The 27,935-nt window shown below is 43.7% G+C and overlaps 1 protein-coding gene across 2 annotated transcripts; it reads right to left on the bottom strand.

Annotated features, from left to right (window-relative positions):
- On the bottom strand, nucleotides 1-27,935 carry TMEM248 (transmembrane protein 248). Of its 2 annotated transcripts, none has more exons than XM_055409978.2 (7): nucleotides 27,667-27,935; nucleotides 11,834-12,010; nucleotides 8,392-8,677; nucleotides 6,160-6,310; nucleotides 4,990-5,173; nucleotides 3,521-3,664; nucleotides 1-2,702 (listed from the first exon to the last, which is right to left on the bottom strand). In XM_055409978.2, exons 2-7 carry the CDS (start codon nucleotides 11,990-11,992, stop codon nucleotides 2,682-2,684), a joined length of 945 nt encoding a protein of 314 aa, XP_055265953.2. In that variant the 5' UTR covers nucleotides 11,993-12,010; nucleotides 27,667-27,935; the 3' UTR covers nucleotides 1-2,681. The 2 variants fall into 2 exon arrangements, with proteins under 2 accessions (XP_055265953.2, XP_055265951.2); XM_055409976.2 differs by lacking the exon at nucleotides 27,667-27,935 and adding an exon at nucleotides 23,093-27,630 and having other exon boundaries at nucleotides 8,392-8,625.

Genomic DNA, 27,935 nt, shown 5'->3' on the forward strand with positions numbered 1-27,935 from the left:
TAAATTCAGACGTTTTATTCTGGAAAGCACATGTGCACAGAGTTTCAACACAGAAAATGAACCTGGGAGTGAATGCCGGAACAGATCGGCTACCGACCATCATGCAGCAAGGTGAGTGACACGGACCCGCTGGCCCTCGGAACCCCACAGTGCCTGCAGGAGGATGAAAAACCAGGAGGCTGAACCCCGACACACTGCCCAAGAGAACGCAACAGAAGGGGCAGGTTCCTAATGATGAGAAAAACTTACAAATAGAATCAAAACTGATTCAAGTCATACAGTGAAGGACGAAAGGAAAAGGGAGAGAGATCAATATGATCTGAAACGGTTCAATAGTAAGGTGCTGACCTTCTGTTGGACTCCAGTCCAAGATGCCTGAGGACGGGCCAGTGCTTCTGCACGGGGTCGCCCCTGGAGGGGAGGCAGGCCCTGCCTACGACCCTCTTCTCATCCTGAGGTCCCCCACCCTCCCAGTGAGGGACAGCAGAGGACAGGGCCTTGTCTGTCAGTGCCCGGATAGTAACAGGTCCCCTGGGCTTGCTGAGGGTCAGTGGACCCAGCACCCCTGGCATCCCCAGCCTTCCTTTGTATACCTGACTGGGTTTCTGTAAGATCTGAGATCACCTGCGAGGGGAGAATGCTGGGTTTTAAAGTGTGTTTGTGTCCTGGCCTCATGACAAGTCATACTGTCCAGGCATTTTTGGCACTTCCTTTCCTTGTGCCTAACAGAGTCCCTCCTCCCCTGCCAGCAGATGCCAGCCAGTCCCTGTAATTAACACAAGGGCCATTAATATTAGCAACAAGCTGGACCCAACGAACCAGTGAAACTGACTTTTTTCACCTGTCTTCCTTTTATATTACTCTGCCAGTTAATAATCTATTCCTGTAACTCTACTTCCTTGGGATTTTATTAATTCAGTAGCAGCTTCATCTAAAATCTGTTGGTCTTAATGATACTGATGTTTCTAAAGGCCAAGCAAATGGCTCTTTCTCAATCTCATCTCATAAGTCTCAAAGTCTCTAAAGAGAAAACTAAATTAACTGATTAGCTATGCATCAGGTAAGCAACTCATATCATTAAAAAACACAGACAAGTCTGATTATTGTGCTTGAAATGTACTAAAAGAAAAAGAAAGTATTAACATATCAAGTTACTATGATGCTTATTTTAATAACCTTCAGGAAAAGCCCACAAGTGTTTTCCATTCAAGAATGCTTGGGATTAAAAAAAAAAAAAACTTGGGATAAAATGTTCTAGGCCAATATATTTCAGACTGCAGGGCTGGTTCTAATTTAGAACTGGAGTTAAGGGAAAGAAGTGCTGATAGTCGCGCCCAAGACTGTTAACTGCCCTTTTGCTCTATCACTGCTGGGGAGAACTCTCAGAAATCATTAATGACTGTGAGTTAGTAAGGAAAAAGCTGTGAAGAAAAATGGTAGTAAGAACACAAGTGATACAGGGCTAGAAAAGATGCACAACTGTTTTAAAATGAAGATGGCTTGGAAGGAAAACAGGATTAAAGAATTAGATCATCAAAATGTTATAAGAAAAAAAATGCTTTTGGTTTTCCTGATAAATGGCAAATCAGAATCATTTCCCCTCAGATTCCACAGCCAACGTTTTCTTAATGTTGTATCTATAAGTTGCCATTTCCTTCCAAGTATGTTAACTGCATAAAAATGAAACACCCCCCCATAAAACACCCGTGAAAGAAAAATCCACTCCCTCCTCAAAGAAAACAAGAAACCCTTTCATGACTATTAGACCGAACCATCACCCTCTCCTTTCCATACTGTCATTTGCATTTCAGAAAAGAGAATGGCTCGTTTTGATTCTAGAGCCATTTGTACTTCATTTTTGAAGCCCTTTGGAGTGAGGAAGCTGTTTCAACTTTTATACCGGAGGTAAGGGACAACAGAGAAGAAAAAGGACAGTGGAACACTTTGAGCCAACTCAACTCAAACAAGACCAAGCTCCTCACTGTCCGTGTGGAAAATGAAACTTTGATCTTTACCAAGTAAGTTACTTTTAAATATTTAACTTTTTACTCAAGATAAAAGCACAAATCTCTCCTAACTAGAGTAGTAAAATGTGACTATTTTCTCTTCAAAGGGAAAAAGAGGGGGATAAAAAAAAAAAAAACTTAGGTATGTTTCCTTGCAAGCAAAACAGAGAACAAGGTGGTATTGTTGTTACTATAATTATTAAGCCACAGACACATAAAATCCACAAACTGGATTGGGGTGGCTTTGGAAATGCAGTATCATATCAAAGGTGCAGACTGTTTTGAACATTCTGTACAGATTGGGCTGAACAAGAACCAAAGCAAACCTCCCCCACAGCGGTGACACGCCTCGGGCCCCCGGGAAAGACAGCATGGCCTGCTCCAGCAGCAAGGTCGCGAATCCTCTCGGGCGCCGTGTGGGTCATCCCGCTGAGTCCACAGGTGAGGCTGAAGGGTTCTGGCGGCACCCAGTGCGAAGCACGTGCATCACTGGACCAATTTCTGAACGGACTTTATAAATATATACAAATCAGTTACAGGCACTTGAAATGTCTTTGGCTGGAATAACCCAACATTGCAAGATAATGTATTCACAGAGTGTCCAGGCCCAGGCTGGCTTCAGCAGGCGATGATTATGGTTCTTTCAGGCTCTCTCGGAAAACGGCAGCTGTGGGATTAGGCGTCTGCCAAAGCCACCTAGGAGAGAGCAAGACGGCCAACCGGTCACGCAGCGACAACCAGGTAACTCAGCCCCACCAGCTCTCCTACTGGGCGCCTAGGCCCAGCCCCAAACCCAGGGAGCCACACGCACGCATCTGCCAGGCAGGGGAATGATTAAAGCGCTAAAAAGATCAAGCTCATCTAGGGGGTAATGAATAGGAATCAGCCGATCTCATGAAGCGCCGGGCTGAGATGGGGCTAAGTGTCAGCACTCTGGGAGTGACCAGCACGCTGACCCAAGTGGAAGGGAGGCAGCCCTCAGGGTTAGCTGTTCTCCAGTGGGGAACTTTTTTTAATACATAATTAAGTATATATATATTTTATTTGGCTGGACCAGGGCTCAATGGCAGCATGTGGGATCTAGTTCCCTGATCAGGGATTGAACCCAGACCCCCTGCACTGGAAGTGCAGTCTGAGTCACTGGACTACCGGGGAAGTCCCTAATACGTAATTTGTTAACAATCTAATTTTCATTTCACTTGTTTTGTTTTTTGGCCACATAGTGTAGCATGTGGCATCTTAGTTCCCTGACCAGGATGCTGGAAGGACAGAGTCCCAACTGCTGGACCGCCAGGGAAGTCCCTCCAGTGGGGATGTGAGAACGGTTTTTCCCCACCAAAGACTTGGGTATACGGTTGAAAATGCAACAGCATATTATAGGCTGAGGGGCAGGATAGACAGGAACTAATTTCCCTAGAGAAAAGGAATCACCCACAGTAAGTGGAGAGGACTAACTGGGACTTCACCCAGAGACCCCCAGAGCAGCCCCGGGCCAGACCCCACCCACCACTCACCTTCTCGGGACAGAATTCAGGATTGCTCTGACGCAGTTTGCTGGGTCTGCCCTTGATAACCGCGTAGCAGAACATTGTTATCACCATCACAAACAGGAAGTAGCTGGTGTGCATGAGGTGCAAGTTTATTAACGAGCGGTCATCCTAAACAGAGAACCAACCAGAGACGTCTGAGCTGAGCCACTGAGGTCTGAAGGCTGGCTTCCTGAAACCAGGGGGCACAGCCTCTCGGTGTGCCTCAACGCTCCTTCTCACATGGGAACAGAAGGGTCTCCTCTTCCTTCTCAATGAGGAAAGCCGGAGCTCATGGTGTTCCAGACACCACCCACACCCTCCCTTCCTAAACCGGTACTCTGCCAAACTCCCCCCGGAGCCTTCAACCCCTGCCCTTCCCGTTCCATCTTCTTACTCTCACAGCCCTCAAGCTGCACAGCTGACCCCCCAAGTCTGTGTTCCTAACCCCTTGCTACTCCTCCCCAGAGAGGCTGCAGCCTTTCCCCATGTAGATGAGCCCCTGGCTGCAAACGCCAGCCATGACTCACGCCTTTGAGCCCCACCAGGCCCAACCAGCTGTTGAGATCCCAGCCAGGCCTCCACTCCTGTTCCTTCTCACAGCTCCAGGCCTCCTCAGGCTCCATCCCATTTCATGTATCAGGGGGCTAGACCAGTCTTCCTGACCCACTGCTTTACAAATTTCCTACAGCCCAAATGCAGGCAGTGCTGGCTGCCTCCTCCTCCGAGATCTAAGTGCCTCAGTGAGGCCCAAAGGGCCTTCGGGAACCTGGCCCCTGCCCACTGCACAGTCTCAGCTCCACTGCTCGCTCCTGCAGGCCCTGGTGTTCCAATGCCCACAACTTGATAAAAGTGAGACATAAGGAAAGAGAGGGACCAGGCAAAAAGAAAAGAAATCCACCTGGCATGTACTGACAGAAGAGAAGAACAGTTACAAAAAATTCAGTGCAGTCTTTTAAAAGTGGGCTCCAGTCTGAGAAGCAAACCGGCAAATCGCCCACTAGCTGAGAGGACAGGGCCTTCCCTGCGTCTTTCTGTAAAGTCAAAGCCCATCCAGGCATTGACATCCAGCCAGAGTCCCCTCCTCCTCTTTACATCTGCCTCTCTGAACCCCACACTATGTACTGCTCCTATGCCACTAGCCACAGACGCTCAGCGAGGGGCGTGTGCAGCAGGAAGACGGACCAGCCTCTCCTGCAGCCCCTCTGAGTTAGGCACACAGCTGCAATCAATACACAACTGCTGTTGGACAAAGTGGAAAATGAGGAACAGAAGCAATTTCCTTAACCAAAGGGGTGGCGTGTTTTGGCAAGTCTCCAGCCTCCCCCAACCTGGTCTCCTCACTCGGCTGGATATCGAGAATGGCAGGAGCTAAGCTAACCCAAGGAAGGAGGTAAGCGGGGTCTGCTCTAACAGTTGCTGGACACACACAGATGCACAGGATTCTTCTCACTTACGTCTGGAACAATAACTGTAAGCTTGGGGTTTAAAGCATGGTAGACTTTTCCAATGGCCCCCTTGTAACACCAGAAAGGGTTGTAGTCTTGGGCGTATTTTGCGTTGGCGTCCCTGGCCGTGGTGAAGATCTTATACCAGAGCGTGGCGTTGCTGTAGGTGTCAGGGACACAGTGCGGCGGCTGCCTGCAGGAGAAGGGGGCGAGACACGGCGCTGAGCAGGGCCTCGTGGGGAAGGAGAAATCAGAGACAGCCATATTTTCTTGAGATAAGGCCTATTATGTTTTTAGTTCAGTGATTTTTCTTTAATTAATAAACACAACAGAATAAGAACTAGGCACCAACACTTGAGAGTCTGGGTATTAGCTTTTTGTTTTCGGAATTCAATCCTAGGTCCTCTCGCCAGAAAGAAGTCACTACTTGTAAGCCCATTTTCTCAAATAAGCTGAACTTTCAGACACCACTGGAAGTTTTCCATACAAACTTCTCTATCAGCTGTTACAACCAACAGCAAATAATGCTGAACTTGGCCTACAAACCTCCAAACATCTAAAACAGATTAATCCCAGGATAATTATTTGAAAAGGACTCACCCTAAGATCCTTAAATAGGCTCCGCCTTGTGTATTTCATGTATTTATAGATCATTACCTCCTTTACAGAGAAAGCAGAGGCAAGAACAGCCTTAAAGGCAAAGCAGTTAACACTGACAGGTGCTCAAAAAAAAAAATGAAGCAGAAGTTTCAGCAACAGTAACTATTTCATGGAAAATAAGGTTCAATTTATTCTATCAATTCAAAAAATAACTCTTCCTGGATAATGGAGATGAATAAAATACTGTTCCGAAGCCATCACTGTGGGTCATTATGGTCACAGGATCAGCTCTTACGTATCTCTCCTGTGGCTTCTTCTACCAACAGGAGAGGAAGTCTAAAACCTGCAAACATCAACAGATGCCTTTATGAAACACTAACCCTCTGATATTTATATGCAGGAGTTTTACCTCAGAAAAGCAAATTAAACTGAAATAATCCTATAGAGAAGTCCCAGCAATGACAATTCTACAAGGTAACGTGACGCCAGCTGTCCTGAGAATTTGCTGCTAAAGCATCCTAGTCAAGTTCACGGTAAACAGCTTCTCACATACGTCCATGGGGGTCAGGGAACACTTACACGGTGACGGGGAACACGCCGGGGTGGGCTGTGAGGGTCATGCAGGCTGTGAACACCACCTGCTCACAATGCCCGTGAAGGGCACAGTCGTCTGAGCTCCAGGATGTGGGCAGGGTGAAGGTAATGTTTATCTCCTCCTGGGCTTCCCTGCCTGGAAAGAGAAATCAAGTGTTTTGGTAAAAAAGGCAAGAAATCATACATTTATGATTCTCCGGGATTTGACTGAAACCTGAAATCAAACCCACCCAGGAATCCCATCAACCCAGGGAGGCGGGACCCCTGCCTTTGCGGAGTTTCGGGAATAACAGTGGTTGTTCAGAGTCAGACTCTGAGGCCTGCTCACCGAGCAGACCCACAACGTGGCAAACACAGCCGGGCCGCTTTCAGCCGCCGCCTGGAGAGGCCACGCCAGGGCTCGGCCACGCCTGGGTGGGAAGGCTGGGTCTGCTCAGCGCTGGCACAGCGCTCTCACCATTGTCACTCTGCTTTTATATGCATCACTTCACTTAGTGGACCACTATCCCATGAACAAGACCGAAGAAGCACTACTGTAACCCTTTCACATAGGAGCAGACTGAGGACCAGCAGGTCAGACCTAAGAAAGGTCATGGGACGGGTGAGGGATAAAGTGCAAATGACACCAAGGTACTGAACACCACAGCAAAAGAAGAAGGTCCACCCGCTACATGGAAAACCCAGCCGTTGCCCTTACCGCCTTACACAGGAACACCTCTCACCAGGAGCAGCCAGCAGGGGGCTGCCAGGTGCTCCCCAGTTCCTTTAAGGACTTTAGAAGGTCCTTGGTAACCAAAGATGATTCTTCTGAGGCCCAAGTCTCTGGCACAAAGCCCCTCCCGATCATTGCAGCTTCCACCACTTCTTCAGCCCTCTCCTGACTCACCTACAGTCTGTCCTAGTCCAAGAGCAGCGCTCAATGTTCTGCAGGTGTTTAATATTATCTAACAAGCATTTACACAGCACTGCCTGTCTGCCAGGAACTACTGTTAAGTGCTTGATGAATTTTTTTTTTTTTTCCTCTGTCCATGGGACTTTCCAGGCAAGAATACTGGAGTGGTTTGCCATTTCCTTCTCCAGGGGATCTTCCCAATCCAGGGATTGAACTCAGGTCTTCTGCACTGCAAACAGATTCTTTACTGATTGAGGCACCAGGGAAGATCCCTATTATACTCTGCTGCTGCTGCTGCTAAGTCGCTTCAGTCGTGTCCGACTCTGTGCGACCCCATAGACGGCAGCCCACCAGGCTCCGCCATCCCTGGGATTCTCCAGGCAAGAACACTGGAGTGGGCTGCCATTTCCTTCTCCAATGTGTGAAAGTGAAAAGTGAAAGTGAATTCGCTCAGTCTTGTCCGACTAGTAGCGACCCCATGGACTGTAGCCCACCAGGCTCTTCTGTCCATGGGATTTTCTAGGAAAGAGTACTGGAGTGGCTTGCCATTGCCTTCTCCATGCTTGATGAATATTAACTTACGTTATGCTTGTCTCTTTCATATCCCAAAACTGCAAAGGGAAGAGATCAGATCTTGGGCTTTTTCTAATTCCTAGCATTTAGCCCAGTGCATTAAAAAAAAAAACTTAAGACTAACAGCAATATCTGTAGTATGTACTGAAAATTCCAACAGGATGAACCAGAATTTAAACAATCTGTGTTTAACAGACTCACAGATACAGAAAACAGACCTGTGGTTGCCTCTGCTAATCTCAAACTCTCAATCCTTTCCTCCCCTCCAGCAAACTATTATATAGAATTGACAGACAACAAGGTCCTACTGCACAGTACAGGAAACTATCTTCAATATTCTGTGACAAACCATAATGGAAAAGAATATGATATATATGTATAACTGAGTCACCTTGCTGTACAGCAGAAATTAAAACGACATTGTAAATCAACTATACTTCAGTAAAATTTAAAAAATACAAATAAAAAAATGTGTATTTAAAAATGTTAAGACCATAAATAGGCCTTATAGTTTCTTCCCAGTCTCCCACTTATAAGCTTTCATTGAGCACCTATTGCATAGCAAGCACTTGAATAAGTGAAGATGTAGTAGAAATGGTTCCTCCCTGACTGTTTAGTTCAAACTCAACAAAAGGGAAGACACATACAAAAGCTAAGCAACAGTCTGAGGAGGAAAACCTGACACTAATACTCTGTGTTGTAACAGCTGTGGCCAGAGAAAGCCTGGGAGGGGCTGGCTACCACTCACATACCCGAGAGTCCAATCTGATGCCCGAGGATGGTGGAGTACAGATGGGTGACGTTGCGCGAGTACCCGCTGAAGGGTCTGAGTGGGTCCAGGGTGAGGGTGATGGCTACTGAGATGTTCACTGGGCCCGCATCCTCCAGGGGCTGTGGGGACTGCGTGGACGTCCTGGCCTGGCCGCTGGTCACTGTGCTTTCCGGAGCTGCGGTGTCGTTTGTGAGATGCTTTAACGTTTCATTCTCTGAGACACACAAGTCCAAGTCATTAAACCGCAGGAGAAAAGTATTCCAGTCCTTTGGTAAAACGAAAGAGAAGCAAGGGTGAGACGTCTGAGAGTGCCACCGGCACAGTGGCGCAGTCACAGCCCTCGGTGTGGCGTCCAACCACGGCGCAACTGCGCCTCAGCGTCAGGGCTTCAGAATGACAGTGAAAGTACAGCCTGCAGCTTCCTGCGCTGGCGAAACTGTGGAATTCCAAACACTCTCCCATTCAAAATCTAAAATATGAACTCTTCATTGGCATGACCTATTAAATAAACTAAGTTGAAACAACTCAGGAAAATATGTGAAGAGGAAAAAGTATATTATACTTACAGAAAATCATCTAGCCTCAGAATCAAATTTGAAAAGACGGCTTGAACAAAAGTAGTATAACATTCACAGTATTAATGTAAACTCATTTAGCAGTTACAGTGAGCTACTGCTATCATTTTATTTCTAACTGGAGGATAACTGCTGGACCACGTTGTGCTGGTTCTGCCACACAACTGTGTGAACGAGTCATCCGTCCCTCCTTCCAAAACCTCCCTCTCACACCCCCCACCCCTCTGGGGACAATTAGCTACTTTTTAAAAATGAAGGCTGCCTTACAATATTTTCTTAAAATGTCACTTTTCTACACCGAGCCTTTCTCTCTTGAGAACATGCAACTGCAGTAAATGCTCACCCTGCTCTTAATATTTTCTCCCCTCATCATGGACCCTGGGTGCCACTTTAGGACAGAAACAATTTCAAAAGGGAGGAGGAAAGATGTTCTCAAGCTTCTCTTTATATCTGTACTGATGGTTCAAACTATAAACAGTTTTAAAACTGATACCAACATAATGAGGTATCCACCAAGGTGTTTTTTCATTTGAGCAGAAACCCAAAGATGAACTCAGGCTAGAATGGCAACAAATCAACCGAGGCTGTTCCACACAACTCTTTTCTCCCAAGTAACATTATCTACAGAAAGCTGCCAAATGCGAAGACAAACCAAATGACACATCCAATAACTCTAACATTAATTAAAAATGCCATTCAAGTAATTCCCAAATGGTCAAGTCTACCTTTACAGCCCCAGTTTATCAGTACTGGGCATTTACTAAGAGGACAACCAGCAATTTCAAATTACACTCTCCCTGGTAGGCTGCAGTCCATGGGGTCGTTAAGGGTTGGACACGACTGAGCGACTTCACTTTTCACTTTCACACATTGGAGAAGGAAATGGCAACCCACTCCAGTGTTCTTGCCTGGAGAATCCCAGGGACGGGGGAGCCTGGTGGGCTTCCGTCTATGGGGTCACACAGAGTCGGACACGACTGAAGTGACTTAGCAGCAGCAGCAGCAACACCTAAAAACTCAGCAGACCATTCAAGAACATTAGAGCTGAGAATGAACATTCTAGTCTCGCCCCTTCATATTCCAGACATGAGCAAACTGAGACCCAGAGCAAAGTGGGGACTCTCCAATTCCAGGTGAGGTGAAGACAGGCAGAATCAGAATTAAGTTTTCTGATTCACAGTCCCAAACTTTCCCTATGTACCCAGGCTCCTCAATTGAAAATAAAATCCCTAAATTAAAGTTCTGCAGCGTCCTGCAGCTCTGCTTTCCTGCAGAGCTCGAGTCCATTTTGAACAGTTGGCCAAGGCCAATGTCAGGCCCCATTCTGCTTATCAAGGGCTAATTATCCAGGCTACATCTTAACCTCTGGCCCTGGCTGAGCATTCAACATGGACTTGAGCTTGGAGGGAGAGCAATGCCGATGCTGCAGAACTTTGGTTGTGACTAGAATGTTCATTTTCAGCCCTAAAGACTCAGGCAGGGTCAGAAAAAGGGAGAATTAAGCCACCCAGTTTATCTCCTGGTAAGAAACTCTTTGGTAGGGTTTAGTGGTAGTAGTAGCTCAAACCTGTTGCTCTGTGTCAGAGAAGGTGGTTCCTCTTGCCAAGATCATCATAATCCAGAATGGCACAGAGCACAGGAGCAAGCACCATCCCCACGCCACTGAGCAGAACTCTGCTCTCCATCACAAGGTGCGCACAATGTGACAATAACGCAATCCCTACCCCATCCCCATTCCCACCAAGGAACACACCCAAGAAGAAAGAGTGCAGGAGAAGGCACTCACAGAATCGACTAAAATGGAAACCAATTTGTCCTAAAGGAAACTTATCCACCAGGAAATTCACCATATCAGTGGTTCAGTACAATGTAAACTTATTAACAGGTATACTGTCATTCACCTCTATTAAACAAGATTATTAACTCTATTGTTTTCTGATATGCAAGAACACCCTTTTTGGGGTGGGGAGGGGAGCTCTGTGCTGCATGGCTTGTGGGATCTTAGTTCTCCGACCAGAAACTAAATCCAGGCCCTTGGCAGTCAAATCACTGAGTCAACCGCTGGACCTCTAGAGAATTTCCAAAAACATATAAAATCTGTATTATGACTGTTCAAAAACTACTATTTACCTGCTGCTGCTAAGTCGCGTCAGTCGTGTCCGACTCTGTGCAACCCCATAGACGGCAGCCCAACAGGCTCCTCCATCCCTGGGATTCTCCAGGCAAGAATACTGGAGTGGGTTGCCATTTCCTTCTCCAATACTATATACCTAGATTAGCAATTAAAGAGCAATGCCCAAATAATTCATTTACACTGACCAAAAAATAAATCTATAAGGTAAGTTTGTAGATAACTAAAGTTTTCCTTGATAAGAGAAATGTATTTGGAAATAAAATCCTGCTTTCTATTACTTTAGAATTCTTTCTTTCCAATTAAAAGGCTTTCAGTATAAAACTCCATGCCAATATATGGTTTTAAAATAAATGCTTAGTTTTTTTTTTAAATCGCAATTAGGTAATTTAATGTTAATAGCAATAAGTTAGTTCTCGAACTTCTTGACAGAGACACTTTACAAATACACTTTCTAAAATACATACTTCGTTGCTGAAACAGTCTCACTAAAGCTGGTAGCATTATTTAAATCAATAACTATCTGACTAGGTTATTTCCTACCAAAGTGAGTCACTGCAAGATGGAAGACCAAAAATTCTGAATAAATATGACTCCTTCTCACTGGGATAAATAAAAGTCACAAACCAAAGAAAGGTATGTGGAGAGCCAAAAGGTGTTTTCCCATCCTACAAAGGTCCAGCCCATCTGAGAGAAGAATTGAGAATTTACTGTACCTCTGCCATTTCTGGTGACTTGATCTCCTTGATTTTGAAGAAATAGCCCAAGGTCAGGAAAGCTATTGCCATGGCGCTGACACTGATCATAAACACCACCAAGGGGGGCCGGCTGCTGATGTACAGCTTCAGGTTCTCCAGGGGGTTGATGTTGAACATTATTCTGATCAGCTCCACCTGAAAGGAATTCATCAGAATCACTGACAGACTCTCCAAAAGAAAACCTATGACTCACTTGTTTCTTTAATGGGATTGGGGGGTGATGAGGTCACGCGTTACTGAACTTGAGAACTGTTTGATCATAAATCCATTCAAAAAGACTAGAAGGAGAAAAAAACAAACAAACACTAAATATTAACTGTCATTATTTCCAAATGGTAGGATTTTGAAAGACATTCTTTTGGTTGGAATTTTCTTATTCTTGAAGGAACGTTTACTACCTCCACGTTACTTAAGAAATCAGGTAAGTAGGTCAGTGATACGACACAAATACATGCCAACATGTACAAAAATAAGCTGAGGATGCTCTCATTTCCTACCACCGAAGAGCGGAATTCTACTTATTCAACGTTCCATCCTGTTCACTGCCACACTCCTGCCCCTTCCAGCACCTGGCAGAGAGTAGACACTCAACAAATACTGAATTTTATCACTCCCCTGCTTAAAGCCCTTCTATGGCATCCCACTGAGCATTCCTGTCAAGGCCCACAGGGTGTCATGATCCAAAAGCCCCGCCAGCCTCAGTAACTCCATTTCCACCAACATTCTCTCCCCCATTCCCTCCCCCATCCACTGGGCGCTGGCCACACTCATCTTTCTCAGGAACAGCTCTCAATTTCTACAGGGAAGTCAGCTGAGACTTAAACAGCGATGACCCTGAATCTGCAGATCAGTCTGTGGTGTACCGCTGCTTTAACAATATTTGTCTTCCAGTCCACAAACCTGGGGTGCCTCTCCTCTGATTTATGTTCTATTTATTTCAGTATTTTACAGTTTTCAAAGCACATGTTTGCACTCCTTTTGGTAAATTTATTCCTAAGTATTTTATCCTTGGAATTTTTTAACATATCCTACCTAAAGGCTTTTACCTGTGCCTAGAGTCCTTTCCCCCTTAAATTTCCACATGCTTGCTCTTCTTCAAAAGTAGGTCTGTGCTCAGCAGTCAGCTTCTCAGAGAGCCCCTCCGTGACCACCCTCTACCCCCGATCTCCCAGAACCCTGCCTTAATTCCTTCACGCTGTTCAGTTAAATTTCTACTTGTTTACAGTCTTATCATCCCTTTTTCATGACTCCATGAGAGCAGAGATGCTGCCTGTCTTGTTCACTGCTACAGCCCTGGCTCCTGGCCCCAAGAACAGCAGAGACACATAATAAGTTCTTGTATGTATGATCAGGCTACAATACTAAAAATTATTTTTTAAATATGTGCCAGCTTTTAAAGTTGAGAGAGAAAAAGATGCATCAATAGCACCTAAGAACAAAGAGCAATCACTTGCAACAAGCCAGGCTGTGTACCTGTCTGTCTTCACAAGGCTCTGACTCAACCTTCTGTTTTGGAGACAGAATCTGTTGACCCAGTCCGCTGGGTTTACTGCTGCACACAATGCAACTGTACCATAGTAGAGTTATCTCGGGTTCTTCCCACTGTGTCACTCACAAAGGATACCACAGCAGGCACAAGAGTGGTTCTAACACCAAGAGGTCACCAGTAGGCCCATCTGCAGCCTGACTGTCAGACTCTCCGCGGAAGTTGTCCCAGTTTATACTCCTCTCCCCAGCCCCCACCTGCGAGGAAAGCACTGGCTCCATTTCCCAACATTCATGCCAACATCTGCTATTCTACGTGAAACTGTATCTCACCGTTATTTTAAATTACATCTCTCTGAAAAGAAGAGTGTCTTCTGACTTCTTTATCAGCCATATAGATTCTTCCTAGGTGAACTGCCTGAATCTTTGGCCATTCACCAGTAGGATGTTTGTCTATGTCTTATTAACATTCAAAAGTTTTTTGTTTTTGGGTATTTAGACATTGGACCTTTTTCCCAATGTTTTTCTAAACATTATATATAACTACTCCAAGTCTGTGGGTTTTCCTTAAATATGGTTTATGGTATTTTTGGCCCTATGACAGGTTCTTAATTTTTTTAATGGCTTTATTAAGATAAAATTCACACACCGTGTAATACACTCATTTAGACTATACAATTCAATTCACAGATTGTAAAACCATCACCATAGTCAATTTTCAAACATTTTCATCATTTTCTAAAGAAACCTCATCTCCTCTAGCAGTAAATGTCTATTTGGGTCCACTGTCTTTTTCAACAGTTTTTTAAAAAAATCTTCTCTTAATGATCTTGTTGGATTAATTCAAAGATAATTTACGTAGCTACCACTGACAGTATCTTCAAAAATGACATTCTCCATTGTTATTAGTTTCAGTTCAGTTCAGTCGCTCAGTCATGTCCAACTCTCCGCGACCCCATGAATCACAGCACGCCAGGCCTCCCTGTCCATCACCAACTCCCGGAGTTCACCCAAACTCATGTCCATCGAGTCGGTGATGCCATCCAGCCATCTAATTCTCTGTTGTCCCCTTCTCCTCCCGCCCCCAACCTTTCCCAGCATCAGAGTCTTTTCCAGTGAGTCAACTCGTCACGAGGTGGCCAAAGTATTGGAGTTTCAGCTTTAGCATCAGTCCTTCCAATGAACACCCAGGATTGATCTCCTTTAGAACAGAAATACTTTTGTACACTGATCTCAATTCCAGGCACTTTGCTACAATCTTTCAAATTCGAATTAGACGCAGCTTCTCTTGACAATAACTCCACAAGCAGCAACAGTGTTTCTTTCCAACCCTTGTTTCATCTTTTTTTCTTTTTCTTACTACTTTGACTAGAACCTTCAGTGAAATGAACAGAAGCCGCAATAATAGGAATCCTTGCTTCATTCCTGACTTTAAAGGAAATGCTTCTAATGCTTCACTAATAAATATGGTGTATGTTAAAGATTTCTGAAAGAAATTCCTCATCAGGTTAAGGAAGTACCCTCTATTTCAAGTTTGCAAAGAGAATTCCATTATAACTGTTACATTTTAATGAATGCTTTATCTGCAACCTCTGAACAATCAATTTTTCTCCTTTAATCTGTTAATCATGTTAACACATGAACTATGCTCATTGATTTTTTTTCACAACAATTTATTTGCGTTCCTTGAATAAATTCAATATAAACATGATCTTTTAAAACTACATTGCTAACTTATGTTTGCTAAATTTTACTCTGAATATCCACATCTATTCACAAGTGAGATTAAAGAAAAAATTATAAGCCAAAATCATTCTCTCCTTGGCTATATATACTCCCTGACTAATATGGTTAGGTCATTCTAATATCATAGGATTAACTGACTGTGTTCACTCATCTATTTTCTAGAACAACATATATATTTGCTTCTTTCTCTGGGAAGCTTGATAGAGTGAAAATCACTCAGTCGTGTCTGACTCTTTGCAACCCCATGGATCATACAGCCCTATTCTTTAGGCCAGAATACTGGAGTGGGGAGCCTTTCTCTTCCCCAGGGGATCTTCCCAACCCAGGAATCGAACCCAAGTCTCCTGTCTTGCAGGCAGATTCTTTACCAGCTGAGCCACAAGGGAAGCCCCAAAGTTTGATAGACTTTGACCAAAAAAACATCTGGACTCAAGTTTTTTTAGTTTTGTATTTTGACGGGCTGTCTCAACTACTTATTCATGCCTTAAAAATAAGTTGGACTTCCCTGGTGGTCCAGTGGTTGGAATCTGCCTGCCAATGAAGGGGACGCAGGTTCGATCCCTGGTTTGGGAAGATTCCACATGCCTTGGGACAACAAAACCCATGTGCCACAACTACTTGAGCCCATGTGCTGCAACTACTGAAGCCCTCACACCCTAGAGTCCCTGTTCTGAACAAGAAGTCCTCGCCCCAAAACTAGAGTAGCCTCTGCTCACTGCAATTAGAGAAAGCCCGCTCGTAGCAACAGAGACCCAGCACAGACAAAAATAAATAATTTTTTAAAAAATCGATGTCTATTTCTAGTAGTTTTGATAAGATATTATTCTAGGAAACTGCCCATGTTATATTGGTTTTTAACATTTCTGGCACAGTATTATCTTGTGATTTGTCCAATTTTTACTTGTGAAAGTATTAGTCACTCAGTCATGTCTGATTCTTTATGACTCCATGGACTGCAGCCTGCCAGGCTCCTCTGTCCATGGGATTCTCCAGGCAAGAATACTGGAGTGGGTAGCCATTCCCTTCTCCAGTGGATCTTTCTGATCCAGGGATCGAACCCAAGCCTCCTGCAATTCTGTTCTGTCTGAGCCACCAGGGAAGCCAGTATTATCTGGTGACTGGTTCAATTTTTACTTGTAGTCCTGTTCTTTTTCATTACAAATGTGATGTGTTTGTCTTCTTCTCTCTCCTTTTAATCAGTCTTACCAGAGCTGTATTGTATGTGTTTTCAAAAAAAGCAGTATTGGGGTTTATAGATTATACAGACATAATTTCTTTTCTTTTTTAGTACTTTCTACATTTATTTTTCTGCACTGGCCTTCTTTGGGTTAGCTCAGCTTGGTTTTTCTAACCTCTGCAGCTGGAATCTTATCTCAGATTTTTTTATTCTTTTTTAATGGAAGCACTTCAAAATGTAAACTTTCCTCAACATACTCCTTGTTTACCTCTATGACTTTCCCTCACCACTATCATCAATCTAATCCATCAGCAAATCTTGTGGATTTTCTTCCCAAAATGTTATCTCAGATCTATCTGCTCTGCCCCATCTTAAGATGACGGAGACGGACCACTGCATCAGTCCTCCACATGTCCCACAGCCCTAAGACCTCTATATCCAAGTGCCACTGACTAGCCCTGTACTTAATACACTCTACAACATGTCGAAAACTGAGCCAACCTGCATTCCTGCCCAATCTGACCCTTCCTCCTGAATTCCCATCTCAACCTAGACCTTTGGAAAACATCCCAGACTACTGCTGCTCCATACCCAAGCAACTACTAACAGCTAAAGATTCTATTTCTTCAACATCTCTTACTTCTGACTCTTCTTTTCCATACTCCTCTGATACTCCCCTTAGTTCAGGCCCTCATCATCTTCACTTGTAGCTATAGCTAAGAGTCTCAACTGGATCTTCCTGCTATGGGTCAAATAATTCATCTTCCTGTCAGTGACTTTTTTCAAATGCAAATCTAATCTTGCCACTGCTTAATTATCTCACAAATGACCTAGGGATAAAGTCCAAGTTCCTTATAATGGCAGTCCACCATAAACTAGGCCTTGTCTGCTTCTCAATGGTTTGACTGACTGCCTACAATTCCTAGAACACACTAGACAATACCACAGTTGCAGGCCTTTGAGTCCACAGGTCCTCCTGACTGTCATATGCCATTTCTCACTACTTCAACTCCCCTCTTTCAAGTCCTGGCTGAAGGGTTACCTCATCCTATGAAACATTTCCCACCCCTAGCAGTCCCTCAGGGAGAAGTGACTTTCACCTTTACGTCCCCACTACACACCAAAAATTTCTCACACAGAATGAAATACCTTCCTGCAGCTGCCTGCGTACGTTCCCAACCAGGCTGTAAGCCTCTCACTGGTAGACACAACATCTTATTGTCTCTACTTTATCAATATCTAAACACAAAGTAGGTAATTTTAACATATAAGTTTATTAAATGAATCAAATGAGTCCAGACTTACACTGAAAAATCAATTAGTAATTTCAGTAAGAGTGCAGAATACAAGGCTGATCTACAAAAGCCAATTGCTCTTCTATGTCCCAACAAGGAACAAGTTGTGTTTGAAATTAAAAACCACAGCATCATTTACATTAGCACTCCCCTTGCCACATGTATAAATCTAATAAATACGTACAAGATCTATATGAGGAAAACTTCAAAACTCTCATGAACAAAATCAAAGAACTAAATAAATGGAGAGATATTTCATGTTCATCAATACAACGATTCAGTAGGTCAAGGTGTCAGTTCCTCCTAACTTGACCTACAGATTCAACACAATCCCAATCAAAATCCCAGCAAACTATTTTGTGGCTATCAACAAACTTCCTCTACAGTTTAGATGAAGAGGTAAAAGACCAAAACAGTTAATATTGAAGGAGAAGAACAAAGTGGGAGGGCTGACTCTACCTGACTTCAAGATTTACTATAAAGCTACGTAATCAAGACAGTGTGGTACTGGCAAAAGAACAACTGGATCAATGAAACAGAACAGAGAACTCAGAAACAGACCAACATAAATACAGTCAGCTGATCTCTGACAAAGGACCAAAGTCAATACAATGACGCAAAGACAAGTCTTTCAACAAATACTGCTGGAAAAACTGGACATATGCACGCCAAAAAAGATGAATCTAGGCACAGACCTTACACTCTTTAACAAAAGCGAACTCAAAATGGATCACAGACCTGACAGTAAATGCAAAACTACAAAACTTCTAGAAGGTACACTGGGGAAAAACCTCGAGTTTGGTGATGACTTTTTAGATAAGGATATCAAAAGCACCATTTATGAAAAAAAGAAGTGGTAAGCTAGACTTCATTAAAATGAAGGACTTCTGCTCTACAAAAGACACTGTCAAGAGAAAGTGAAGACAAGCACAGATTGGGATAAAATATTTGCAGAAGACATCTGATAAAGGACTATTAAAGAACTATTAAAACTCAACAATAAGAAAACAACACAATTTAAAAATAAGCCAAAGATCTTAACAGACATTTCAAGAAAGATTTTTCAGATGGCAAATAAGCATATGAAAAGATGCTCCCACATCATATATCATCAAGAAATGCAAATTAAAACAAGGTACCAGAACATATTTATTAGTAAGGCTAAAACTCAGAACACTGACAATACCAAATACTGGCAAGGATGCTGAGCAATAGAACTCTCTATTCATTAAATAGGATTCAAATAACAAATGTTGGCAAGGATGTAGAGAAAAGGGAACTCTAGTAAACTGCTGGTGGGAATGTAAATTGATGCAGTCATTACGGAAAACAGTACAGAAGTTCCTCAAAAAACTAAAAAAAGTACTACCAATATGATCCACCAATTCCACTCCAGGGTATATATCCAAAGGAAACGAAAATAATAATTCAGAAAGATACATGCACCCCAATGTTCATAGCAGCACTATTTACAACAGCCAGGACATGGAAGCAACCTGTGTCCTAAGTGTCCATCAACAGAGGAACGAATAAAAGAAGATATTCCATATACATATAATGGATTATTACTCAGCCATAAAAAAGAATGAATCTTGACACTTGCAACAACACAGATGGATCTGGAGGGTCTTATGTTTAGTGGAAAAAGTCAGAGAAAGACAAATACTGTATGTTATCACTTATAGGTAGAATCTAAGAAATGAAACAAACAAATGAATATAACAAAACTGAAACAGACTCACAGATACACCAAACTAGTGGTTACCAGGGGGAAGAGAGAAGGGGAGAGGAGCAAAATAGCAGTAGAGGGTTAAGAGGTACAATCACTAAATATAAATAAGCTACAAAGATGTAATGGACAGTATAGGGGATACAGCCAATATTTTATAAGACTTCTAAACAGAGTATAATCTATAAAATATTAAATCACTATGTTGTACACCTGAAACTAATATTGTAAATCAACTATACTTCAATTAAAAAATAAAATATTAGAGGTTTCAGAAACAAAAATGTCAATAGTAAGTTAGAGCTCCATTTATTAAGAAAACAATGAAATCTGAATTGCACATAAAATAATTAGGAACTATTTACTACCTGGAACTACAATAATGAAATATTTCAAAAAACAAAAAAATTTGAATTCCCTTCTAAAGCTATCATTAAAACCATATCACTCTAGAATATAAACACATATATATAAACACACATATACATATAAATATATATATATCAACATAAATAACCACAAATTAGCAAGCAATGTCAACATACACCAATTTAATTAGAGCAAGTTCCAGAGGATTGGAATTCTATTGGATTCCCTTTAAAAGTAAAAGCATCTTTGTGGTTTTTTAGTGAAATTATTAAAAGTCCAAATACTTCATAAACTTAAAATTCCTTTCCACCATTCACAAGTGTTTTCAAAGATGAATTAACCAGGGCTAAACAAATTTATTTCCCCTGCAAAGAATTACAACAAAATTTCCGTCATCCTCTCAACAGTAAATGTCTCATTTTAATTAAAAAATAAGTTAAGCTCTATGGGGAGGAGAAAGTGGGTGGAGAGAAAGCACACCAGCTGACCTCTCTCCCGTACACTCATGCGTCCCAACCCCAACCGGAGACGTTCACCAGGATAAAGATAAGAACCTACCTGGGCTGTGGACCTGCCTCTCTGCAAAGTCTAGGGAGGCAAAGTACACAGAACGCAGTAGAGCCGACTTCACAAGTGTGAGCGCACACAACTAAAGTCCATCGATGCAGTACCCAGAGCTCTGAGACTAGTTTAATGACAACACTAAACATCAGGTTGCAGTTTTTTAAGTAAGCAAAAGGCAATGCTAAGATTATCCTAGGGTTAACTCCAGCAACCCGCAAGTTAGGAGATCCTAAAGAGGGGGAGAGAAGAGGCTGTTACAAACTTTCTGGAGACCAGCCTGGCCATACGTGCCAACAGCATAAAGCTCAGCACACTCTTACTTCTGTGATTCTGCCTCTAAAAAGCTAACCTGAGAAAACCCTCACTGCTGAAAACAAAGACTTAACTACTATGACAGTCTGGAAAACCAGATATCTAACAATAGTAGGGAAATGGTTAAAGTATAACATAGACCCAGTAGGAAAACTATGTAGCTGTTAACACAGATCTAAAATGTACAAAATGAGGTTATTTCAGGTTTTTAAAGTATGAGAGCTACACAAGCACCAACATGGGGAAAAAACACATAACACACCCTCAAATGTAAACAAGGGTGGTTACTTTTAGGTGGTGAGATTATATGTCTTTAACATTTCCATCACGAGAATGTATTTCTTTTATAATAATTTCCAACTAAAACCAACACATCCAGAGGCAGAGAGCGAGCCAGTGAAAGAGGAAGGCCTCCCAAGGGAACAGTGAAGGCAGAAACAGGTATAATAATTTCTAACTTATAAATGACTGTCAATTGACCCTGCTGGTCTCCTGGTCCAAAAAAATTTCATTAAACCTTAATTCCATTCATTTTCTTCATTAAAAAAAGCAATAAACAGGAAAGAAAATTTGTTAAACCCACCTAGAGAAAAAAAAACAAAACAGAAAACAGGACAGTTGTTTAACATGTCCTTGTGCTAAAGAAAGGCAAAGCTCAACTTGTGGCGATCTGTGTTTGGATTTATGAGAAACCAAAAATAAAATCAGAACATTGACTAGACTCCTCCAGACAACCCGGTACTGCGTGCTCCTAGAGCAGGTGGTGCAGAGAGCTTCCCCAGACAAGCGTGGGCTCCTCCATTAGGGCAGAGGTTGGGAGAGCCTGGGGTTGGGGTGGGGTGACCTTGAGCTAAATGGGTGCCCAGGATGGTGAAGGGTCCTACAAGGCATAGGAGAAGGGTGTCAAGGAGGAGGAAGTATCAGCCAAATACTGCTGAGAAGTGACCCAGCATTAGTAATAACAAACGAAAGGGTCTCTGAGCTTCTCGGTGTTTTAAAAAGTACTCAGGTGAACTTGAGCTTGCATAAACACAATCCTCCACCTGGAGAGATCACTGGGGATCCCTGAAACCTCACTCTGGTTTGGGGGGAATCAGACAGTAAAGAGATGATAACAAGGAGGAGGAAAACAAGGCGACGGGGGGACACCACTGGTTCAAATGAGAGGGAAGACGGACCATGGGGTCATGAGAAGTGAGGAAACCAACACATCCAGAGGCAGAGAGCGAGCCAGTGAAAGAGGAAGGCCTCCCAAGGGAACAGTGAAGGCAGAAATAGCTAAGTTAGCAATTATTTTATTGAAAAGGAAGTAAATTAACAGTCACCGCGTCGGCTCCACGAGGACTCTGTGCACCTCTCTCCCCCTCGCCACAGCCCACGAACTTTCAAGTACACCACGTGGCGACCTGTTCCAGTTTAGAACCAGAATCTTTGCACAGGATGGGGATTCCACACTCCCAGATGATATTTCCTAAACAGTTCCTGGCTTATTTTAAGTTACACTAAACCACTACTTGTGACCCAGATCAAAAAGTTCACTTCACATGAACAACAAAACCACCATTTCATTAAACTTAATTTTCGACCCTAGGCTAAATGAGAAATTCCTTAAAACTCTCTTATAAAGTCACACCCTTTTCAAAGTTCTGATGAGACTAGGAGTCAGGGAAGTGGCGGAAGAACCCACAGGGGGACTGTGCGGGGAGGGTGAGGGAAGCAAGCTTGTTCTAACACCCACTGAGGGAAATATGCTGGCCTTATGCTAAGAGAAAAGGCCAGGCAGTCACCTTGATGTGGGAGAGGCTCATTCTGAGTGTAAAAATTAAAGTAGCCTTCTCAAATGTCCTGTGATGTTTGAGACAGTCAAAGGGCTTTAAGGCTGGTTGCTATAAACCCTAAGGCTAATAGAGAACATTAATAGATGCGATGCCAGAATATCCAAGACTCAGCAGAGATGAGGACACGGGCTCGTCTCACAGAAACCCTGGGCGATCTCAACACCCAGCTCTCCAGCACTGAGAAATCACCCCCCTCCCCCACAAAAAAGTGATTGCAGATGGAAAAGACCCTCAGAGAGGCAAATGAAGAGCAACAAAGTCTAAGAAAAACGTCAAGGTCTCCACAAAGGTCTCGACGCTAAAGCCGAGGTCTGGGTCTTGGTCCTTATTACCTCCCGGTGGCAATGGACACCAAGGGCCACCCCACCTTCCAGCTGCCAGGACCTCCCTCTTTTGGCTGCTCTTCCTTCTCACTCTTCTTCAAAACTTGGGGTCCCCCCTGGGCTCCAGCTGGGCCTCTGCTCAAGGTGGACACACTCATTCACAGCTTCCTGTCAATTTCACCTACTTCCTCACTCCAAATAGAAACATCCATCTACTGGAACATTCCACGAAGAGGACCCACAGGCACCTCGAACCACCCATCCAGGTCAAAGCCTATCCAAAGTCTCCACATCAGCTCCTCCTCATAAAGAAAGACAGCTCTCTACCCAGGGACCCCTGCCAGCCATTTTGGACTCTCTTCTACACCCCAGCAGTTACCGGTTACCAGCCCTGCTGCTCCCACGGCTGCAGTGTCTCTCAACAGTGGCTTTTCTCCAGCTCCACTGCCTCCTTCAGTCCGACTGAACTCCAAACGCATCCTGCTCCTGTGGGCTCTCATTTCTGTGACGCCGTTTCTGCACACCTCCTCCCTCGGGCAGGGCCTGGCGCTGGGAAAGTGCTCAACAGTAACATCTAACATTACCACCCACTTTCACGAGTGATGCACGATGTTCTAGGAGTTTTGCACATATTTTATCCTCATGACATCTGTACTTTACAGATGAGGAAATTCAGGCATAAGGAAGTTGGCTAAGCTGCCCTAAGTCCTAAATGAACCTGGATTCAAGTCCAGTCAGACTTCAGGGCCTGGACATTAACCAAGTACTCCATTGCCTCCCAGGAGATGTTACAGGTTTGAATACAGAGTCCACCCCATCAAATGAGATACACACTGAACAGCAGTCATACAGTTTTGCAATTAAGACATCAATAGTGATATAAGTAGAAACTTCTCTCATTAGGGGTTAAGGATCATTTTTAATAGCCACCATTTAAAATGTGCTGAGGGGCCAGGCTCCATGCCAAGTGCTTTACGTACATATTTTCTAATCCTCACAACACTGCTAAGTAAATATGCCTATCCTCATTTTACCCAAGAGGAAACTGAAATCAAAAGGGGTTAATTTATACAAGGTTATATTACAAAAAAGTCACAGAAAGTACTCAATTAAGATTCTGACTTAATTCACCTGACCGCAAAACCTGTGCCATCAATCACAACACCAGGGTTGATAAGTAGGTTTCAAGTCAAATGCCTGATAGGAGAAAAAAAAAATTCACATACCACGGATAGTGTATTTTAGCTGACTTCAATATGAGCACAATTAAGATTGATTTTTTCCGAAGTTTAAAATGGTTACCTTATTTCCCATCTCTTTAGCAAGGCAACTCCCACTTCAGCACTTCACCAGGGTATAAAGCAAAGATGAGTGGAATCTCCTGCCAATAGTTTGTTTCTTAATTGAATACAACTTACAACTTGCAGAAAAGACTCTCAAAAACTTGTTTCACCCAACAAGTTTAAATGACCAAAAGGGAAGTAACAGAAAGCATAAAGTTTCAGTTGCTAAATGTGCATTTTAGGCAATAACAGTACTCAAATAAAGACAAAAGGAAAACCATGTGGGCTGATATAATTTCATGACTTATTTTCCAAAATTCAGACTTTGGCTGTATTTCTACTTACTTGTAACTACTTAATGCATTGCTCCATTTTCAAAATCATGACATAAAATCATGGGAATTTCCAACATGATCCCTCTTTTTAACAAACAAATTCATCTTATTCCCAAAATTGAAAATAACTCATCTCTTTGTTCTTAGTTTTTTTAACTGCTGACCTACTTAAAAACCAAACTGAAAGTATCTTTGGATTGAGACGTAATGATCTGGGGTTTAATTAACAGATACTTAAGAAAACAAATCATGAGTGATGACAAGATTAAATGAACACAACATGGAATCATAACATCTGAACACAGTGTAAAGATTGGGATATGTTCTGAAAACAGCATTTTAAAACAAGTAGTACAAAATGTACTTTTTATGTAAAGTCTACTACATTTAAGGCCTCAGTGGATAATGTTTTCCATATCCCCTAGGTTTTAAGACTTTGTATTTTTGTTATCTTTCTGTAATGATGTTGTTTTTAAGTGCCATGTACTCAGTGAGTGATATAAACACAATGTAAATTTCAGTTTTCTAATAAAAAATTTTGAAAATTAAAAAAAAAAAATTAAATAGCACAAAATGGCAAATGACAGTACTCTGCAAACTATCACCATCAGACACTGTTCTGCAGTCCCCAGGTTTATAATTATACACAGAAAGAGTGGCATACCTCTGGTATGGAAAAGATAATTTAAGTATTTCTACATTTACCAAACAAATCCTAAATGGATTTGCTAAAAACTCTCTCATCTTTCCTCCTTTTTTTTCATTTTAATTGGAATGTCTCAGTGAAAAAAAATTTTTAACTTTTCTTAAAAAATTCTAAAGCCCTCTCACAAGTCAGTATCAGTCTGTAGCAGGTTAACACTGACAAAGCATCCCATAGATCTGCCCTCCCTGTTAGGACCACTCTTTTTCAGACACTTGACTGTAACAAGAAGGAGACAGAGCAGTGGGGAGAGAGGGAAGAAGAGTCAAAAAGGAGGAGTAAAAAGTTAAGCTGGTCCCTCAATTCAGTTCAGTTCAGTCATGTCTGACTCTTTGCGACCCCATGAAACACAGCATGCCAGGCCTCCCTGTCCATCACCAACTCCCGGAGTTCACTCAAACTCATGTTCATCGAGCTGGTGAGGCCATCCAGCCATCTCATTCTCTGTCGTCCCTGTCTCTTCCCGCGTATGTTTAAAGAAAAGCTAAGGTTGAAGCCAGTGAGGTCCTAAGACTAATCATAACATTCCAGAGCAATTACATGGTGTCCTGTTTGAACAGCCTCAACAGTTCTTCAACAACTGGGTAAAAGAAACAAACAGTATCTCTGTGAAGTGAATTAAGTGTCATTAAAAACACTCAGGTGATGGCTAAAAGTCTGCCATTTATCACTCGGCTGCAGCCAGAGTGGCAGAGATGCTACTAGATCTGTGCTCCTGCAAACTAAACACAGGCACATAAACCACTCGAGGACAGCAAATTTAATTTCCTGATTGTTAATACCAGACAGGAATTACAATCAGCATCTTTTTTGTCTTTAAAATGAGTTAAGCACCGCTTCGTGTCATTGGCTGTTTAACAAAACAAGACATACACATCAAATGCAAACAATTCTCTGTAACCCAGAAAACCACAGCAGTCAGACTTGGTAGCCTGTGTTTTTCTGAAGCAAAAAAGCATTCAACCCTTAACCAGCTGTCTCTCCCAATACTTCCAGATAGCTCCTGCCTAGCTACCTGGACCTGGTGCCCTTCCACCAAAGGCCCAAGCTTTTTCATTTCCCAGCAAATCTGGAATGACCCAAACCCTCCCCATCCTTCCAGGTCCACCTCAAAAGTCACTTCCTTCAAGGTTATGTGGCAGCCTGGATGGGACGGGGCTAGAGGGAGAATGGATACATGTGTATGTATGCCTGAGTCCCTTCACTGTTCATCTCAAACTATCGCAACATAGTTTGTTAAATGGCTGTACCACAACAAAAAAATTAAAAGTTTTAAAAAAAAGTCACTTCCTTTAGGAAGGTTTTCTGATCCTAATCAGAAGGAAATCTCTAATAGCTGGTATCTCTATATGGCAATTAAGTCCTGCCACGTTTTATTCCCCATCCCTTTCTCTAATTAAGTCCTTGCCAGCAGAAACTATATTTGCACTTAGGTCTGTCTCACTTCCCTGCAGCAGCTGCAGCTCCCGCCCCAACAGAGCAGGTGCGCTCCATCAGCATTTGGATCCTAGTACCCAGACGCCCGCAGCAGCCCTGATTCCAGTCCATCTCAATTAGGCCACAGAAATTCTTCCCCAACCTCTACTAGGAAGTCAAAGCACTGCCTCCTTACTCCCAGAGTAAACAGGCTTGGAGTCATAAATATCTCAGCTGCACAACAGGTCTATTTCCTTTGAGACTTCTTAGATGGAGTGAGGGAGCAGGAAGGTAATCATTCAAGCCGTAACCGAGCTCTATCTACAGATGGGGTACAGAAAGCTCAGACTCTAAGCTCACCAAAGAGTGCTACAGGGACAAACTAACAGTTATCACCAACCCTGGGGTCATGCCTCCCGCTACCTCCCGGAGAGGGCTCACCTTTGAGGCGGGAAAGTAGCAATTCAGCAACCACAAGCTTTCCTGCTTTCAAGCAGACCGCAAAGCAGCTCATCATTCAACACTCAGCCAAGGCTGTCATCGGCTGAGAACTAAACTACAGACACCAGATTCTTCAACAAAGGCCCCCTCACCAGCTGTCCACCGATTATGGTGTTTACATGATTGAAAGCAGCACAACAGGCCTAGTCTTATTCCAGAGGGTGCCTATCAAGGGAACTAGAATTACCGGCCTCTAGATTACCTTGAAGCCACTCAATTTAGTTTATTAAAATATGAGTGAGGATGATAATCCACCCCCGCTGTGGATAGTTACCAAGCGTGACACACACACAAAAAATACCACTAGTTCACTTCAAGTGTCTGCACGTACGCAAATCTCTCCCTCCCATCTTGAAATGTGTATCCTTCGCAAACGGAAGAATAACGCAAACGCGACCCAAAGTCAACAAAGGCAAACTACCAACACCTTCCCCGTGCCAAATCCAAATTATCCAGGCCTCGGCTCCAGACGTGGGAAGTCCCGCCATCTCGAGGGCCTCCAGGGAACGCTGGCTCCGGGGACGCGAGTGGACAAACCCCGGTGGCGGGCGACCCAGGCCAAGGCCACCAGCCTAGGCCGGACCAGGACCAGCCCCCATCGGCAGCTGGAGCGGGGGCTGCAGCCTGAGACGTGAGGGCGAGACCCAGCCAGTTCACCCCCTCCCGGCCCTCGTCAGCCCCTGCCGAGCCCCGACCCCCGCCCGCCCTGCCTCACCCTGCCCGAGCGGGCAGCGGAGCGCCCCGGGCCCGGCCGGGCCAGCTGCTCGCCGGACGCCCGCGGCCGCTCGGAGCTCACTAGCGGCGGCGCGCGGCCGGCCCGGGGCCGCTCGGCACCATTCTCCCCGCCGCGCCGGGGGCAGCGTCCGGCTCCGCGGGGCCGACCCGAGGACCAGAGGCCAGTCGGGCTCCCGCCGCCGCGACACGGTCTCGTCACCAGGTCCGGCTTCCGTGGTTTCCGGGTAGAAAAAAACGCCACGGCCAACG

The sequence above is a fragment of the Moschus berezovskii genome, chromosome 27 (assembly GCF_049115385.1).
Source record: "Moschus berezovskii isolate FMDL1 chromosome 27, NW_MosBer_1.0, whole genome shotgun sequence".
In the NCBI taxonomy this organism is placed as follows: domain Eukaryota; kingdom Metazoa; phylum Chordata; class Mammalia; order Artiodactyla; family Moschidae; genus Moschus; species Moschus berezovskii.

What these genes read in the sequence shown, in the direction of transcription:
- TMEM248 (XM_055409976.2), bottom strand. Translation starts at nt 23,294, where the DNA reads ATGTTAGATGTTACTGTTGAGCACTTTCCCAGCGCCAGGCCCTGCCCG. An exon ending in AGTCACCAGAAATGGCAGAG is followed by an intron (nt 8,626 to 11,833) that starts GTACAGTAAATT and finishes TGTGTGTCTCAG; the next exon opens with AGAATGAAACGTTAAAGCAT. An exon ending in GCATCAGATTGGACTCTCGG is followed by an intron (nt 6,311 to 8,391) that starts GTATGTGAGTGG and finishes TTCTCTTTCCAG; the next exon opens with GCAGGGAAGCCCAGGAGGAG.